Raw genomic sequence first — 19,509 nt, 5'->3', positions numbered from 1 at the left:
ATAGCTTCAGAGTGGTAATTCTTAACCAGTCCATTTTGCTCTCCCCTATGCAGTTGCTGGATATTAATCAGTCAGAAGTAGTCAGGGACCTGATCCACCAGTCACAGGGCCACCTGGATTTCAAGAGAGCGGGACTTGCCAGATCATCCACCGTTTGCCCTTTCCACTGTGACTGGATGGCTGCCGGTCCCTCTGTGTTTGTGTGCCCTCTAGTAATGTTTTGACTTACTGTTCAGTCTCTGCCTCATAAGACTTCTTTCAGATTTCAGCCAAGGATGCTTACATGTGTTCACCACCCAGGAAGGGTTACTGCTGCCTCCTCCTGGACCACATGACACCTCTGCCTTCTATCCCAAGCTTAACTCCACCTGCTAGCAGGAAGTAGCTATAGAGATTTGGTGCTCCTTTTTAACTATCAAAAGTTGGGAATGTTAAGCATGCTCAGGGAACAATGGACGCTTCTCTTCTCTCTTCTGCAGGGGAAAGCATATGTGGATGCACAACCCTTTGGTATCCCCAAGGGACAGCAGGCAGAACAACCTAGAAGTCTCTGCCCAGCACCATAAACCCAGATAACTGGTGTACCTGGGAGTACCCCATGCTAATGGGTCACTTCTACATTGGTAGCCATACCCCCTCGTGCCTGCCCTAAGTTGGCTCTGTGCACACCAACTGATCATGAAGGGTACAAGATGGGCTCTCCCCAATGAACTCCCTTCTTCCTGAACCACGTGGCAGTCTCCTCTCAGAAAACTGTACACTTGGGTGCTGAGAAATCATAACCTTCTGCGTACTCTTTTGGAAATGACTTTATTGATTCATTAATACAGTAAATTGTGAACAGTCAAGGACTGCCCTAGAACATGATCCAGTTGCTAACAATCATTTAGAAAAACAAGGTAATGGTCCAGTTCTTTCCAGGCTGAATCCACTACAGATTCCTGATAATGTGTGCCCATGTAGCCCAACATAGTTATGATTGAAATGAAAAGTCCAGAAACAGAGGTTCTCTCTCTTTCACCCATTCTGAATGTTGAGGACAGTGCTCCTGGAGAATGCTCATATGTCACATCTTTCATTTTGTCTTTTTCTTTCTTAATTTTTTCCAGCCCAATGACTTTAAATAAGGACCTGAACACTGTCTCTGAGCTTCTTTTGCTTAAGGTTAATACTCTGCCACTTGAACAATAGTGCCACTTACACCTTTTTCTGTGTATGTGGTACTGATGAAACAAACAAGGGCTTCGTGTAAGCCAGGTAAGTGCTCTACCACTGAGCCACAATCCCAACCCCAACTTTCATTTTGGAGTGTTCAGATGAGAGCCCAGGAGAGGCTCCTGACTACAGAGGCAGAGCAGAAAGGCGAGGAAGATTCTCGATAGAGATGACCCAGTAGCCATCAGGCCCCAGGGTGTAAAAGGTCCAGTATTTGTAATGATGACAGAAACCGATACAGATCTGGACCTTCTGAGTAGTCCCCATGTCTCTCAATGACTGCTCCAACTGAGCCTGAACATGGGCAAATCTCTCAGGTTCGAAGTTCCCTACCCACCGTTCATGATGGGGGTAGCACTCCAGAGGGGCAGGATAGATCCCTTGTCTCAAACAGCTCAGTCTGGCTGTGTGGCTCAGGAGGCTCTGCAGGACAGAAATGGAGATGTGGTTTCCATAGAAACTGAAGAAGCTGAGGTGGGAGCACTGGCTCAGGGCGGGCAGCATGCACAAGAGCTGGGGATCCATGATGGCACAGTCCTCCTGAGCCAGGGTTTCCAGGGTGCTGGCCCCGTGCTCCAGTAGGGCTCTCAGGGGCTCAGGACTGAAGTTGTCCAGGGGCAAACTCCTCAGACGCAGGTGCTTGAGCTGCCTGGAGCAGGGACACTGGGACAGGAACCACAAGTCAGCCTCGTTCAGTGGACACGAACTCAGAGACAAGGTCTTCAAAAGGGTGAGGTTCCTGAGGATGGTGGGCAGCTGTCCATAAATGAAGAAGACTTTGTGCACATACAGCTCCTGCAGATGCTGCAGCTGTCCCAGATGTACAGCGTATTTGCAGGAATATGAGAAATTCTTGTATCTGCAAGTGACATTGACTCTCATCCTGGAGAATTGGAGGATGCGAAGGTTCTTCATCTGACTTAGGTAAGGGACAACTTTTTTCAAGGTTTCTCGATGCCAGAATTTATTCACCTTTAGCTCCTGGATGGAGTCCAGCCTCACCACACGCAGAGCCTTCTGGATTTCAGAGATGGAGTCAGACAGAATCAGCAGCTTCCTGGAGCACTGCTGGACTCGTTCTCGCCTCTCCCTGGCCCACTGGAGCAGGCGGGCTTGGAGAACATCCTGGGCGCCATCTTTGATGGTCAGGTCCATGAGTAAAATCAAGGGCTGCTCTTCAGTCATCATTAAACGACAGCTCTCTGTTGGCTTGTCAGTCAGGACATCTGGATAAGCGACTCGGGCCATTGAAGGGTAGCCCTCTATCCAGATGTTGGGGTGCTCATTCCGCAGGTTGAGAACTTGCAGTTTCCACTGACTGGGGCGCTCTTTCTTGGCCAGTAGCAGATGGAGCCCATCCAGGACAGCGCTTAAGGTTTCCAGGTCTGGAGACTCTGCCAGATCCCCCAGGGGGAGGCAGGAGAAGGGCCAGGCCTGCACCAGGGCCTTCAGCATCTCTGTGTGGGCCCTGGCATAGACCTCCACGAAGAGCGAAGGGAACAGCAACACCGGTAGATCCTCCAGGGCAGAGATGGCCAGGGCCTGGTTGCTCAGCAGGCTCTGCATGGCCAGATACTGGAGCGAGGGTGGGGTCCTGTCGCTCATCTTCATGGCCAGAACTGGAGCAGATGTGGACCAGGTGTGCAGGACTCTCTGAATCCCAGCAGGGCTAAGCACTCAAGGCAGACTCAAGGCCTCTGCTCTTCTCTGGCCCTTTGGCATCTTTATACCCCAGTCCCACCCTCCCCTCTGTGTATCTACCAATGGGATAACAGATTCTGATGGGATTTCTGAGTAACACCCACCACACCCTGGCTGGGTGTAACAATCTAGATTACTTGAAAGAGAGATTCTACTCAGAGTGATAAGATTATAGGCAGGACCCAGGTGGCCCAGCTTCCATTTCAAATGTGAAACACACACACACACACACACACTCACACACTCACACACTTTGGCCCTTATTTGTTAACCCTTTGAGAAATTTCCACAGATATTTCACTACCTTGAGCCTGCAAAAGTTCCAAGAACATCAGCCAGCCCAATCTGATAGCATCCACAAACACTTCTCTAGAAAATTATTTCCCTCCCTCCCTCCCTCCCTCCATCCGTCCCTCCCTTCCTACTTCCCTCCCTTCCTCCCTCCTACCCTCCCTCCATCCCTTCCTCCCTCCCTTCCTTCCTTCCTTCCTTCCTTCCTTCCTTCCTTCCTTCCTTCCTTCCTTCCTGTCTTTTTTTTATTGTTCATCTCACAACTTGAATTGAGGGCATGGCCAGTGTCCTTGAGCTTCTTTTCCTCAATGCTTTTGCTCCAACATTTGAATCACAACACTAATTTCTTCTTTTTTCTGTGGAGTTTATTGAAGATAGGAATCTAAGTCATGGCAGAGATATGGCTGTTTATCAGAAAAGCAGAGAAATACAGTGAGAAATGTCAAGGCAGAGTCCCTAAAAAGGTGGATAACATGGCAGGATTACCAAACACTTCCTAGTCCTCACTCTCAATGTTAATAGACTTAACTCTTTAATTCAATGACATAGATTCACTAGTAGGATAAAAGAGCAAGATCTATCCATGTGCAAGACACATCTTGCCAAGAAAAACAAACATTTTGAATGTGAAAGACTGGAATAAATGCTTTCAAGAAAATTGCTCCCATAAACAGGTTGGAGTAGCAGTAATAATATCAGAAAAAATAGATTTCAATTTAAAATTAGAAGAGACAAAGGGCATTACAAACTAATAAAGGGATCTCTTCTAGAAGTTTCTAACCATTCTAAATATCTATTCACCAATACCAGAGCACCCAACTTCATCAAACTAATACTATAGGACCTAAAAAAAAAAACCCATAGAATCAAAAATAGTAATTGTTGGTGATTTTAACATACCACTGTTTCACTGGATAAATGAACCCATAAAGTGTAACAGAAAAACCTCAGAACTAAATCCCCTAAATATCTGCATTGACTGACTAGACTTCACAGATATCTACAGAATATTTGACCAGGCATCATCAGAATACATATTTTTCTGAGAAGCACATGGAATATTTTCCAAAACAAATAACATATAAGTCTGTGCAGAAAGTCTGCACAAGTTCTGAAATATTAAAATTATTCCCAGCATTCTGTCAGACCACATGCTGTATTATTATAGTTCAATATAAACAGTCATCATGGGCTGGGAAGGTGGCTCAGTGGTAGAGCACTTACCTTGCATGCATGAGGCCCTGGGTTCCATTCCTCAGCACCACATAAGCAGAAAAAAGCCATAAGTAGCTCTGTGGCTCAAGTGGTAGGGTGCTAGCCTTGAGCTGAAGAGGTGAGGGACGGTGCCCAGGCCCAGAGTTCACCCCACCATTATTGACCAAACACACACCCACACACACACACTCACACACCAACCAGTCATAATAAAATCTCTATAACTCATGGAGACTGAATAATATATTGTTGCAGAAGAAGTGGTTCATTGAAAAGATCAGAATGGAAGTAGAAACACAAGATGGAAGATAGACAGCCTGTGCCACAAATAGTGCTGGCAGTTTTGGCTATCCACATGCAGAAAACTGAAGTTAGATCCTTCCATAACACATCGCACAAGAGTCAGTTCCCATTAGATCACAGACATCAATGGAACACCAGACCCCCTGGAAATATTACTGGAAGGGATAGGAGAAGCAGGAAGGCTCCTTGGTATAGGCCAAAACTCCTAAATAAAGACCCAGAATCACCACAAGTTAAATAATAACTAGATGAATGGAACTGAAAAAACTGAAGAGCTTCTGCATGGCAAAGGACACAGTAGCAAGACAAATAGCCCACAGAATGGGATAACATCTTTACTTACTAGTGCCTCCTATCTAAAATGTAAGTACAGCTAAACAAATTAACCCTACCAAAAACAAAACCTCAAAGTAATGACTAGTCCGCTAGAGCTTTAAAGAGTGATTTCTATGAAAAAGAAACATGAATGGCCCATAGACACATGAAGAGGTGTTCCACATTCCTAGCTATAAAAGGAATACAAATCAAATCAACTTTGTGATTCTACCTCATCCCAATTAGAATGGCTACTATCAAAAAAAAAAACCATCCAAAAATCCCTAACAATAAAAGATGATGTTGAAGATATGGCCAAAAGGGAACAATACTACAAATGTTGGTGGGGAATGTAGACTTGTGTAACTACTAAGGAAGGCAGTATGGAGGTTCCCCAACTAACCATCCATAAAACTTCATTCTTATGCAAATGGCCCAAATCAGGCCACATTAAAACAGCACAACCCTGATCTCTGCAGCACTGATACCCTAGCTAAGATATGGAGCCAATCCAGTTGTCCCTCAGTGGATAAAGGAATGAGGAAAATCTGGTATATATATGCCATGGAACTTTATGCTTCCATCAGAAAGAATGTTATTTCCCTACTCATGTGGAAATGGAAGACTTTGAGAAAATTACACTAAGTAAAGTAAGCCAGACCCAAAGAAACAAAATGCACGGTTTCCCTCATTTGTTATCATTCAAATGTGCGTATAAATCTATGGTAAATCCAAAGGATAGTAAAAGACTTGGACATGATTAATCAAACAGCCTTGTAAATACTCACACAGTGAGAAGAAAGGAGGATATGCTTAGAAAAGTATCATAAGGGTTCAATTTGCATGATGGGATCATATAAAATGATGCTAATCAAAATGAACTCTAAGAAATGGAAGCTAGCCCGATTTCATTGCATTCTCTGTTCCTTTTATTTCATTTTTCTTTTCTTTTTTGCCTCTTTTTGTTGTTTTTTATTTCTGTGCCTTTGTCTTGTATGCACATTTATCTCATTTGGGAGAGGATGGGGAAGCGTGGAAATGGTGGGAAATGAACTTTACACTTTGGAGGGGAGGTCAGTGGGAAGGAGAAAAAGTGGAAGGAATGAAGGACACCGTTTTAAAGGAAATGTACTCAAATTGTAATCCTTCTGTATATCATCTTCACAATTAAATTTAAAGGTTAACAGAAAGCTTCTCAACGACTTTCTGGTCAGACTGGCTTTGAACTGCCATCCTGACATCTAGTCTTCCTGACTAGGAGAATTAAAGGTGTGAGCCACCAAAGTCCTGTGTAAGTCAATATTCTTTCTTTTTCCCTCCTTTCCTCTCTCCCTCCCTCCCTCCCTCTCCCTCCCTCCCTCCCTGTCTCCCTCCCTGTCTCCCTCCCTCACTTCCTTCCTTCCTTCCTTCTTTCCTTCCTTCCTTCTTTCCTTCCTTCTTTTCTTCCTTCTTCCCTCCCTCCGTCCCTCCTACACCCCTCCTCTCCTTTCTTTCCTTCCTGCCTTCCTTCTTTTTGGTGTGCTAGGTGAACAGGAGGTGAATATTTCTTATTCTCAAGTTATGTTTCATCAAATCGCAGTGACTACAGTTTAACTACTGAGAATTCTCATCCAAGAGTACACATGAGCTTAAGAAATAGATTTAATGTTCTCATGAGGGAGTATTCAGTATTTGATGGCAATTCCCCTACACAACATCTTTTCAGCAAAATTAGATCTATGTATGTTGGACCTTGATGCTGGCTTGTTTCAGGTTTTTTTTGTGCCAGTTGTGGTTGTCTGTTAAAATCTTAGAAAGAGGGAGGGCCTCTTTGTCTTGTCACTCAAAAGAAAATTAGCTGCTGCTGTCCCGTGTATCACACCTGTAGTCATACGCACTCAGGAGGCTGAACTCTGAGGTTCATGATTCAAAGCCAGCAACACAGATGAGTCTAAGGGACTCTTGCCTCCAGTAAACCCACCAAGAAACAGAAGTGGAGCTGTGGCTTGAGTGGTATGCCTCAGCCATGAGGGAAAAAGCCAAGTCAAAACAAGAGGCCCTGAGTACCTTCATATAAGGAGAGAGACAGGGAGGGAGAGAGGGGGGGAGACAGAGAAAAAAGAGAGAGAGAGGAGAGAGAGGGAGGGAGGGAAGAAGGACGGAGGGTGACATAAGAGAAGGCAGACAGGAAGAAAGGAAGGAAGGAAGTGAAGAAAGGAGGATGGAAAGGAAAGAAAGAAAAAGGGAAAAAGACAGAATAAAAAGAAGGAAGGAGGGAAAGAGGGAAAGACAAAAGGGAAAGAAATAAGGAAATTTGTAGAACTCGTTGTGAATGCTATAAGGTTGGACTGAGTGATTTTCTTTGAGCCTTTTGCTGGCTCAGGGCAGAGTAACATTGGAAATGTCTGGAGGGAACAAGATATAAGGGAGGGAAGTCTCTGTGTCCATTTTATTTCAGATTTGAAAGAGAAGCTTGACTGAGTGGGTCCAGACTATAAGGCCATTGGTTTTGTCCCGGAATCCTAGTTTGAATTAATCTGCAAGGTGGCACCTTTCCAGGTGTGCTGGGTGTGTCTCAGAAATCCCATCAGAGGCTGCTCTCTGATTGGTGGATCTGCAGTGCTGAGGGTGGGGTTGGATTATAAAGATGCCCAGGGTCCAGAAAGAAGCAGAGTGCTCTGGAGTCTGCAGTGGGTGCCTGGCCGTGCTGGGAGGCAGAGAGCCCCTCACAACTGGCCAACTTCTGATCCACATCTCATCCATCAAGATGAGCCTCAGGAACCCACCCTCCTTCCAGCATCTGGCCATGCAAAGCCTACTGAGCAACCCATCCTGGGCCATCTCTGCCATGGAGACTCTGCCAGTACTGGTCTTCCCTTCACTCTTCATGGAGGTCTATGCCAGGGCCCACACAGAGGTGCTGAAGGCCCTGGTCCAGGCCTGGCCCTTCCGCTGCCTCCCCCTGGGGGACCTGGCAGAGTCTCCAGACCTGGAAACCTTCAAGGCTGTCCTGGATGGGCTCGATCTGCTACTGGCCAAGAAGGAGCGCCCCAGTCAGTGGAAACTGCAAGTGCTCAGTCTGCAGAAGGAGCACCCCAACATCTGGACATGGGGGTACCCTTCAATGGCCCGTATCTCTTCTCCAGACATCCTGACTGACAAGCCAACAGAGAGCCACTGCTCAGGGATGACTGAAGAGCAGCCCTTGATGATCACCATGGATCTGACCATCAAACATGGCACCCAGGATGCTCTCCAAGTCCACCTGCTCGACTGGGCCAGGGAGAGGAGAGAAAGAGTTCAGCTGTGCTCCAGGAAGCTGCAGATTTGGTCTGACTCCATCTCTGAAATCCAGAAGGCTCTGCACGTGGTGAGGCTGGACTCCATCCAGGAACTGGTGGTGAGTGAATTCTGGAATCGAGAGACTATGAAGATCTTTGCCCCTTATCTCAGCCAGATGAAGAACCTTCACCTCCTGAAGCTCTCGAAGATGCGTGCCGACTTCTACACTGCCAGCCAAAAGAACTCTTGGTATTCCTGGAAAATTGGGGCCCATCTGGGCCAGCTGCAGCATCTCCAGGAGCTTCATGTGCACGAAGTCCTCTTCCTTTATGGAAAGCTGCCCGCCGCCCTCAGGAGCCTGAGGCCTTTGAAGGCCTTGTCTCTGAGCGCATGTGCACTGCAGGAGGCCGACTTGAGGTGTCTGTCCCAGGCCCCCTGCACCAGGCAGCTCCAGCACCTGCAACTGACCAGTTTGTTCATGGATAACTCGAGTCCTGAGTCCCTGCGAGACCTGCTGGAGCACGTGGCCAGCACCCTGGAGACCCTGGCCCTGGAGGACTGTGCCTTCACGGATGCCCATCTCTCGGCCATCCTGCCGGGCTTGAGCCAGTGCTCCCAGCTCCACGTCTTCAGTGTTTATGGGAACCACATCTCCATGGCTGCCCTGTACAACCTCCTGAGCCACACGGCCAGGTTGGGCCACTTAAGCCGAGGCCTCTATCCTGCCCCTCTGGAGAGCTACCACCCTCAGGAGTGGGGGCTAGAGAACATCGACCCTGAGAGACTTGCCCTGGTTCTGGCAAGCTTGGGGCAGGTATTGAGAGACCTGGGGCCAACCCAGAGGGTCCAAATCTGTACTGATTTCTGTCATCACCAGAACAAGTGCCAGTTCTACAGCCTGGGCCCGGATGGTTCCTGGGTGCTCACAGAGGAGGGGCTTCCCAGCCTTTCTGCTCTGTCTGTGTAGTTGGGCTCCTCTCTTCTGGAATCTCTTCTCAGCATCGGAGTAAAAGCCAGGACATAAGAGAATTCTCCAGGGCCACAGACCCAAATGTTCAGCGTGGGTGGAAGAGACAGGGCTTATTGAGCAACCTGAGCAACTCTCTTTTTACTTAAGACCCCAGCTCAGTTCTGCAACTTAGCCCTTGACCTAAGCCAGCCACAGACAGTCCTGGGAACCCTGGATGCCAGGATCTCGAAGTATCTAATATAGCCTTGCACAGACTATCCTGGGAACCAGAGATGCTAGGATGTCAAGGTATCTGAAATTCCAGAACAGCCTTCCTGGGGTCTGGTGACCATTCTCTGAACTGGACACCCTGCTAAAGTTTAGCATGCATCCTCTTGAAGACTCCCCTGTGCAAGCCAACCAGTGCAAATTACGTCTGGATCTAACCAACAACCTGTTTCTGGTCCTTTCTCTCTGTGTAGTGTGCCAATCATACTATGGAGTTGTTTTATGATTTTCCCATGGTGTGTAGTGATTTGTTACAAGATGCTATGATGTATGCAAAGCCCCTGCCTTCCCTAAAAAGTGTAAAACAGGTGCTGTAATCCTGGGCTTGGGGCCGGCTCTCAGCATTGTAGGCTGCTGACTTGTACACAGCGGGAGGGGGGAGAGGGGTTGAGAGGGGGAGGGCAATAGGGAGACCAAGCTTCAGTTTGAAATAAAGACTCCTTTGCTTTTACATTGGTGACAGTCTCTGGTGGTCTTTTGGGTAAGGATTTCCGAATCCAGCTTTACCTTATGATCCTGAGATTTTCAGGTCAATTGTAGCTCTGGAGCCCCAGGTGTTTCTGGGTACTTTCGGGGTACATGTGTCCTGTGCACCCACCATCAGAAATCTCAAATGAATTCTGCCTAGAAAGAACTCAAATACGATCTTGTCTTTCTAAATCGTTGTAAGCAAACTTCTAACTGTGTACAGTTTTCTATGTCTACACATCAATTAATTCATTTCCAAAGAAAAAAGAACAGTAAGCAGAAGGATGTCATTTCTCAGAATCCAAAAATCAGAGTACTGCTTCTGCCCAGAATTCTAGCCCCTAAACCACTTAGAAATCTGAGAATCACAGTTCAAAGACAGCTGGTCAGGAAAGTCCACGAGACTCTCATCTCTAGTGAACCACCAGAAAACCAGAAGTGGAGCTGTGGGTCAATGTGGTAGAGGACTGGCCTTGAGCAAAAGAGCTCTGCATTCAAAGTCAAGATCAGTAACAACAACCCAAAGAGAATAAGTCACCCCTCAGGCTCAAGCTGGTGGCTCACACCTGTAATTATAACTAGTCTGGGGATCACAATCTGAGGATCACAGTTCACCTTCAATCTGGGCAAGAGCCTCTTAGACTCTTATCTCCAATAAGCCACCAAAAGCTGGAAGTGGAATCTGTGGGTCATGTGGTAGATTGCCAGCTTTGAATGGAAAGAGCTGGGGGACAGACAGTGCCAGACCATGAGTTCAAATCCCACTAGAAGCACACACACACAGACACACAGACACACAGACACAGACACAGACACACAGACACACAGACAGAGACACACACACACACGCACATACATACACACACACACACACACACACACACACACACACACACACACACACACTGAAAGAACAAAGAAGAGAAAACCGGAAAGCATGAAAAGAAGAAATAATCTTGCCTTCTTAGAGACTGAAAGCATTTTTTGAATGAATAAATAAAATAACTGAATTAATGAATATGTGTGTCCTGCTATGTGGATGATACTTACAAAGAGCAGTCAAATGCCCTTTCTGATCTTCCAAATCTGATGCTGAACCGCAGGGTTGGTGATATCAGCTGGGCCCAGCATGTACTGAACACAACAGGTTGAGACCTTAGAAAGAGAGAGGGCCTCTGTCCTGTCCTACAAAAGAAACTAGCTGCTGGCACCTAGTGTATCACTCCTGTAATCCCAGGCAAAGAGGAGGCTGAGCTCTGAGGTTCATGGTTCAAAGCCAGCGAGGCAGATGAGTTCAAGGGATTCTTGTTTCCAGTAAACCCACAAAAAACAGAAGTAGAGCTGTGGCTTGAGTGCTCGGCCATCAGCCTTGAGGGAAAAAGCCAAATCAAAACAAGAGGCCCTGAGTACTTGCATACAAAGAGAGAGGGGGCAGGAGGGAGGGAGGGATGGTGAGAGAGAAGGTGAGAGAGAGCAGAAAAAGGGATAGAAAAAGAAAAAAGGGACAGAGAGAGAGGGTGAGAGAAAAAGCAAGAGCAAGAAAGAGGGAGAGAAAGAGAGAAAAGAGAGAAAGGGAAAGAGGGAGGGGCAACGTAAGCAAAGGAGGACAGGAAGGAAGGAAGTGAAAGAATTTTCTAGAAAAGTGTTTGTGGATGCTATCAGATTGGGCTGGCTGATGTTCTTGGAACATTTGCAGGCTCAAGGCAGTGAAATATCTGTGGAACTTTCTCAAAGGGTTAACAAATAAAGGCCGGATGTGTGTGTGTGTTTGTGTGTGTGTGTGTGTGTGTGTGTGTGTGTGTGTGTGTGTGTGTGTGTGTGTGTGTTACACATTTGAAATGGAAGCTGGGCTCAGTGGGTCCTGCCTTTAATCCTATCAGTCTGGGTAGAATCTCTGTTTAAATTCATCTAGATGGTTAGACCCAGACAGGGTGTGGTGGGTGTTACTCAGAAATCCCATCAGGATCTGCTCTCCCATTGGTAGATACACAGAGGGGAGGGTGGGGCTAGGATATAAAGATACCAAACAGCCAGAAAAGAGCAGAAGCCTGGAGTCAGCTGTGATTGCCTGGCCCTACTGAGATTCAGAGTGTCCTGCACACCTGGTCCATATCTACTCCACTTCTGGCCCGTGAAGATGAGCCGCAGAACCCTACCCTCGCTCCAGTATCTGGCCATGCAGAGTCTGCTGAGCAACCAGGCTCTGGCCATCTCTGCCCTGGAGGATCTACCGGTGTTGCTGTTCCCTTTGCTGTTCGTGGAGGTCTATGCCAGGGCCCACACAGAGATGCTGAAGGCCCTGGTGCAGGCCTGGCCCTTTCCCTGCCTCCCCCTGGGGGACCTGGCAGAGTCTCCAGACCTGGAAACCTTCAAGGCTGTCCTGGATGGGCTCGATCTGCTACTGGCCAAGAAGGAGTGCCCCAGTCGGTGGAAACTGCAAGTCCTCGACCTGCGGAATGAGCACCCCAACATCTGGATAGAGGGCTACCCTTCAATGGCCCAAATCTCTTATCCAGATGTCCTGACTGACAAACCAACAGAGAGCTGTGCTTCAATGATGACTGAAGAGCAGCCCTTGATGGTCATCAGGGATCTCACCATCAAAGATGGCGCCCAGAATGCTCTCCAAGCCTACCTGCTCCAGTGGGCCAGGAAGAGGAAAGAACGAGTCCAGCTGTGCTCCTGGAAGCTGCGGATTCTGTCTGGCTCCATCTATAAAATCCAGAAGGCTCTGCGTGTGGTGAGACTGGACTCCATCCAGGAGCTGGTGGTGAGTAATTTCCCATGTCAAGAACTTCTGAAAACATTTGCCCCTTACCTGGGCCACATGAAGAACCTTCACATCCTCAACTTCTCCAAGATGTGTGGCAGCTTCTTCACTTCCAGCTCCAGGAATGGCTGGTGTTCCTGCAAATTTGGGGCACAGCTGGGGCAGCTGCAGCATCTGCAGGAGCTTTATGTACACGATGTCTGCTTCCACTACGAACAGCCGCCCTCCATCCTCAGGATGCTGACGTCTTTAAAGACCTTGTCTCTGAGTTCGTGTCTGCTGAGCGAAGCTCACCTGAGGTTCCTGTTCCAGTGTCCCTGCACCAAACAGCTCAAGCACCTGCGTCTGAGGAGCCTGTCCACGGTCTGCTTCAGTCTTGAGACCCTGCTAGACCTGCTGCATGGAGTGGCCGGCACCCTGGAGACCCTGGCCCTGGAGGACTTAGCCTTCACGGATGTCCAGCTCTCGGCCATCCTGCCCGCCCTGAGTCAGTGTTCCCAACTCAGGTTCTTCAGCTTCTATGGAAACCACATCTCCATGGCCGCCTTGAAGATCCTCCTGTGCCACACGGCCCAGATGGGCCATTTGAGACGAGGGCTCTATCCTGCCCCTCTGGAGAGCTACTACCCTCAAAATCAGTGGCCATGGGACATCCACCCGGAGAGATTTGCCCAGGTTCTTGCTGTCTTGGCACAGACTTTGAGGGACATGGGACCAAGCCATAAAGTCCAGATCTGTACCAAATTCAGTCATTACCTGAACAAATACCGATTCTGTACCCTGGAGTCAAATGGCTCCTGGCTGCTCACAGAAGAGCATCTTTCTGGCCTTTCTACTCTGTCTTTGTAGTTGTGCACCTCTCTTCTAGAATTGCTTCCTAGCAGCAGAAATGAAAGCCAGGAAGAGCATTCTCCAGGGGGCACAGACCCCCGTGTTCAGTGTAGATGGAAGAGACAGGGCATCTGGTCCTGAGTTTGTCAGTTCAATTGTAACTCTGGAACCCCAGGAGTTTGTGAGTGCTTTGGGGTTCCATGTGTTCTGTGCACACAGCAGCAGGAATCTGGAGTCAATTCTGCCTGGAAAGAACTGGATCATGATTTTGTTTTTCTGAATGGTTGTAAGAAAACCCCTAAGTTGTAGAATAATCCCTTACCATCTATAATTTTCTGTATCGATCAAAAATAAAAAAATGAAAAAGCATGAGTAGAAAGATATCATTTTTCAGCACCAAAGAATGAGGAGTGTGCATACCTAGAACCTTAACTCTGCAAGTCGGAGATCTGAGCGTTTCCATACATAGGCAGCCTGGGCACAGACATCTTTGAGACTCTTATCTCTAGTGAACCTCCAAAAGTGGCAAGAAGTGGAGCTGTGGCTCAAGTAGTAGAGTTCTGGCATTGTGAACCAAAGCTCAGAGATAGCACCTAGATGCAAGAACTGGCACAAATACACAAACAAATAAACCCTTACCCAAGGTCTAGAATGGGGATTAAAAAGAAACTTGCATGAAAGGAAGGGAGGGAAGGATATAGGGAGAGAGGGAGGGAGGGAGGGAAGGAAGGAAAGATGAAGAAGAATAGGAAGGGATTCAGAGAGGGAAAGAACTCCAGAGAAAAGATTTCCTGCAGGCTTTGTGGATGTTATCAATTCGGATGACTTCTCTCCTTGCAGGCTTTGCAGTGGAACATCTGTGAGAATGTCTGGAGGGATTAAGGAATAAAAGTGGAGGTCATTTTGATAAAGTGTGATTTACAATACAGAGAGAAGCTGGGCTGTGTGGGACAGGCCTTTAAACCTATCCCTTTTTGGTTAAAATCAATATTTGAATTAATCTCAAGTGCAAAAGCCAACCAAGGTGTGCATGGTGTGTCTCAAAAATTCCATCAGAAGCTGCTCTCTCATTGGCAGGTATGCAATGGTGAGGCTGGGGTTGGGCGTGAAGGATATCTAGGGATCAGAGAACAGAAGAAGAATTCTGGATTGCACAGTGAGTGCCTGGCCCTGTTGGGATTCAGAGAGCCCTGCACACCTGGCCCACATCTGGTCCATCAAGATGAGCATTGGAGCCCCACCCTCGCTCCAGCATCTAGCCATGCAGAGTCTGCTGAGCAACCAGGCCCTGGCCATCTTTGCTGTAGACGATCTTCCTCTGCTGCTGTTCCCTTCGCTGTTCATAGAGATCTATGCCCAGGGCCACACAGAGGTGCTGAAGGACCTGGGGCAGGCCTGGCCCTTCCCCTGCCTCCCCCTGAGGGATCTGGCAGAGTCTCCCGACCTGGAGACCTTCAAGGCTGTCCTGGATGGGCTGGATCTGCTACTTGCCAAGAAGGAGCTCCCAGGCAATGTAAACTACAAGTTATCAATCTGTGGAGATATGGACATGGGGGTATGTCTCCATGCCCGCATCGCTCCTCTAGATGTTCTTACTGACAGGCGAGCTGTAAAGCACTGCTCAGCAAAGACTGCAGAGAAACCCTTGGTGAAAATTATGCATCTGCTCATCGAAGATGGCGCCCAGGATGCTCTCCAAACCCACCTGCTACACTGGGCCAGGGAGAGGAGAGAATGAGTCCAGCTGTGCTCCAGGAAGCTGCAGATTTGGTCTGACTCCATCTCTGAAATCCAGAAGGCTCTGCTTGTGGTGTGGCTGGACTCCATCCAGGAACTGGTGGGGAGTGAATTTTGGCATCCAGGAATAAGGAAAGAACTTGCTCCTAACTTGGGTGGAATGAAGAACCTTCACATCCTCAACTGTCCCAATACGGGTGGCGACTTGGACCCTCACCCTCATAAGGAGTTCCAGTATCCCTGGATGATCAGGGAGCATCTAGGACAGCTGCAGCATCTCCAGGAGCTTCATGTGCATCACATTGTCTTGCTTAATGCAAATATACCCACCATCATCAGGAGCCTACCGCCTTTGAAGACCTTGTCTCTGACTTCATGTCTTCTGAAGGTGTTATGCCAAGGTCACAGGCCCCCTTCCAAGAAGACCACCAAGATTCAGACTCTATAGCTGTTTTATCTAAATGGGCTGCAGCTCAGGCCTCTTCCTACACTCCGACACAGCGGAGCCTAGGAGGAGAGCCCCGAGCTAAGGATTTGCAGGTCTTATAAAGGCACACAATCAACGAGGTATTTTGATTACCACCATATGTTGCTTTGCTAGATAGAAACAAGCAACAAGTGGTCACTGCCTCAAACTTTAACCTTTCATTCCCCTCCTTGACTTATGGTCCTGAGCCACAATCTTGTAGCTCTGGCCCGAAACTAAACTCCAACAGCTCTTGATCTTGAATGAGTATACCAATAACAATCAGTCCATTTTTCTTTTCTTGAGGCGTATGTGGAGTGGTTGGGTAGGATGCTTGGAGACTTCCCATGTTTCTCCATGGTCGTCCAGGGCAAAGGGGTCAGCCGGTCTGGCGTGGGAGCAGTGGATCCAAGCAGCAATGCCATCCACCTTAAGAGCAGTGGGTGTAGCCAGTAGCACCATGTAAGGTCCCTTCCACCATGGATCCAGAGATCTCAAGTTGTGCCTTCGAACACCCAGTCCCCTGGTTTAAACAAATGGGGGGGGGTAGGAATAGAAGCAGAACCTTATAATGCTCTAAGCTGGGGCCACATATGCCCCAGCTGTAAATAGTCAAGCTTACACAGAAATTCAGTATCATCCAAATCAGCAAGCAATTCAGTCTGAAGGCTAGGGATAATGGGTGGAGGCTGTCCATACATTATTTCAAAAGGAGTAAAGCCAAGCTGATAGGGTGAATTTCTTATTCTAAACAAGGTGAAAGGAAGGAGTGATACCCAGTCTGCGCCAGTCTCTAAGGCCAATTTAGTTAAGGTCTCTTTTAGAATCCCATTCATACCTGCCCTGAACTCTGGGGTCTACAAGCACAGAGCAATTTCAAATCCATCCCCAGTGCTGCGGCTATTCCCTGACTTACTTTTGAGCCAGTACATTGTCTGACCCGGTGGTGGATGGGAAGCCATACCTGGGTAGGATTTTTTCCAGGATCTTCTTAGCCATGATGTTCGTGGTCTCATGCTTTGTTGGGTAAGCTTCAACCCATACTGAAAAGGTGTCTACAAAAACTAGCAAATATTTATATCCAAATTTTCCAGTTTTAATTTCTGTGAAGTCTACTTCCCATTACACACCTGGCCTATCTCCACCGAGGCAATCTCTTTTGGAACCGGTTGATTGGGGGAATTGGTGAGCTGACAGGCTTTGAAATTTTTTTTTTAATTGTATTTTATTTTATTTGAGAACATACTGTACAGAGGGGCTACAATTACATGGGCAGTATAATGCATACATTTCTTACCAAGCATTGCAGCCTCCTTCTTTGTTTACCCTTCACCTCCCTTCCCAGCCTCCCCCCTCCCCCCACCCAATTATACCCCCCTCCCCCCCCACACCGACATTGTAAAGTTGGTTTTGACATGACATTTTGTACTTCTCATTGTTGTAACAGGTCCACCTGAATCCTTAAACGACTTGTTTGTCCCCATCTCCTCCACATGTTATACTGACATCAAATATAGCGAAAGCGGGGGTTACACTGTGGGGGAGGGACATACAAAGCAACAAAGAAATAATCTTATAAATGCGTTAGAAACACATGCATGAAACAAACGAAAACATTAAAATACATATTTAAGGGTTCGTTTTCCTAACATCACATTATCTGACCTTTTCTGCTTGACTCATACCTATACTAGATATTGCAAATAAGGGAAACCATGGGACCTATGCTTCTTTGGGCCTGGCTTACTTCACTTAATATAATTTTTTCCAAGCCTTTCCATTTCCTAACAAATGGGGAAATGTCATTCTTTCTGATGGAGGCATAGAATTCCATTGTGTATATATACCACATTTTCTTGATCCATTCATCTACTGAGGGGCATCTGGGTTGGTTCCATATCTTAGCTATGGTAAATAATGCTGCAATAAACATAGTTGTGCTGGTAGCTTTAGTGTGGTCTTGTTTGTAAACATTTGGGTAAATGCCCAAAAGTGGGATTGCTGGATCATAGGGGAGATCTATGTGAAGTCTTTTGAGGAACCTCCATACTGCTTTCCAAAGTGGTTGAACAAGTTTACATTCCCACCAACAATGAAGTAAGGTTCCTTTCTGTCCACATCCCCTCCAGCATCTGTTGTTGTTAGAGTTCTTGATTTTTGCTGTTCTAACTGGAGTGAGGTGATATCTCAATGTTGTTTTGATTTGCATTTCTTTTATGGCTAGGGATGTTGAACATTTCTTCATGTGTCTATTGGCCATCCTTCTTTCTTCTTCAGAGAAGTTTCTCTTTAAGTCTTTCGCCCACTTATTTATTGGGCAGTTGTTTCTTTGAGGATTTGTTGTTGGGTGGTTTAATTTTTTGAGTTCCAAGTATATTTTAGATATGAGACCCTTGTCCGTTGTATGGCTAGTAAAGATCTTCTCCCAATCGGTGGGCTTTCTATTGATCTTGCTAGCTATGTCATTTGCCCTGCAGAAGCTCTGCAGAAACTAATTGTTGGGGATTTTAACACACCACTCTCCCCACTAGATAGATCAACTCGGCAAAAACTCAACAGAGAAACCGCAGATCTAAACAGCTGCATAGATCAACTAGACTTAACAGACATTTACCGAACATTTCACCCAGCAGCATCAGAATTCACATTCTTCTCAGCAGCACATGGAACGTTTTCTAAAATAGACCACATTTTAGACCACAAAGCAAACTTGTCTAAATTCAGAAACATTGAAGTTATACCTTGCATTCTCTCTGACCACAAGGGAATAAAATTAGAACTCAACAGCAAAAGCCACCAAAGAAAGTCCGGTATCACATGGAGGCTGAACAACACACTGCTGAATCATGAGTGGGTCATGGAAGAGATTAGAATGGAAATTCAAATGTTCATGCTATTCAACAAAAATGAACACACAAATTACCAGCTCCTCTGGGACACAGCAAAGGCAGTACTCAGAGGCAAGTTTATAGCTCTGAGCTCCTACATCAACAAATTGGAGAGATCGGAAACTAACAATTTAATGACACATCTAAACCTCCTTGAAAAAGAGCAGCAAGATAAACCCCAATCCAGTAGACGGAAAGAAATAATCAAAATTAAATCAGAATTAAATGAATTAGAATCCAAAAAAACTATAGAAAGAATCAACAAAACAAAGAGTTGGTTCTTCAAAAATCTTAACAAAATTGACAGACCCTTAGCAAACCTTATCAGAAAAAGGAGAGAACACACCCAAATTAATAAACTCAGAGATGAGAATGGAAACATCACCACGGAAACAACCAAGATTCCGAACATTATAAGGGAATACTTCTCAAAACTTTATGCTAATAAGTTTGAGAACTTGACAGAAATGGACCTTTTCCTAGCAAATATTGACATGCCAAAACTAAACCAAGATGAGTTAAACCAGCTTAACAGGCCCATATCAAGCATTGAAATAGAAACAGCAATAAGAGACCTCCCAGCTAAGAAAAGTCCAGGACCAGATGGTTTTACAGCGGAATTTTACAAGGCCTTCAAAGCAGAGCTCACACCAATACTCCTCCAACTCTTCAATGAAATTGAAAGAGAAAGCTCACTACCAAACACATTCTATGAAGCCATCATAACCCTCATCCCCAAACCAGGCAGGGACTCATCAAAGAAAGAGAACTATAGACCCATTTCTTTGATGAACATTGATGCAAAACTTCT

General features: G+C 46.6%; 3 protein-coding genes across 3 annotated transcripts; 2 read left to right on the top strand and 1 right to left on the bottom strand.

Annotated features, from left to right (window-relative positions):
• Positions 1-1,341: 1,341 nt before the first annotated feature.
• LOC138820074 (PRAME family member 7-like) lies at positions 1,342-2,826 on the bottom strand. Its single transcript, XM_070011718.1, has one exon. The coding sequence runs from the start codon at positions 2,824-2,826 to the stop codon at positions 1,342-1,344; it is 1,485 nt and encodes a 494-aa protein (XP_069867819.1).
• A 4,840-nt stretch (positions 2,827-7,666) lies between these two features.
• LOC138820073 (PRAME family member 8-like) lies at positions 7,667-9,268 on the top strand. Its single transcript, XM_070011717.1, has one exon. The coding sequence runs from the start codon at positions 7,667-7,669 to the stop codon at positions 9,266-9,268; it is 1,602 nt and encodes a 533-aa protein (XP_069867818.1).
• Positions 9,269-12,143: 2,875 nt separating this feature from the next.
• On the top strand, positions 12,144-13,625 carry LOC138820072 (PRAME family member 12-like). The gene has a single exon (XM_070011716.1). It carries the CDS (start codon positions 12,144-12,146, stop codon positions 13,623-13,625), a length of 1,482 nt encoding a protein of 493 aa, XP_069867817.1.
• The last annotated feature ends 5,884 nt before the right edge of the window (positions 13,626-19,509 follow it).

Source organism: Dipodomys merriami, unplaced genomic scaffold (assembly GCF_024711535.1).
Source record: "Dipodomys merriami isolate MVZ:Mamm:240054 unplaced genomic scaffold, mDipMer1.0.p SCAF_84, whole genome shotgun sequence".
Lineage (NCBI taxonomy): Eukaryota > Metazoa > Chordata > Mammalia > Rodentia > Heteromyidae > Dipodomys > Dipodomys merriami.
Note: the sequence above shows the minus strand (reverse complement) of the source record. Positions and strands in the feature narration are given on the sequence as shown.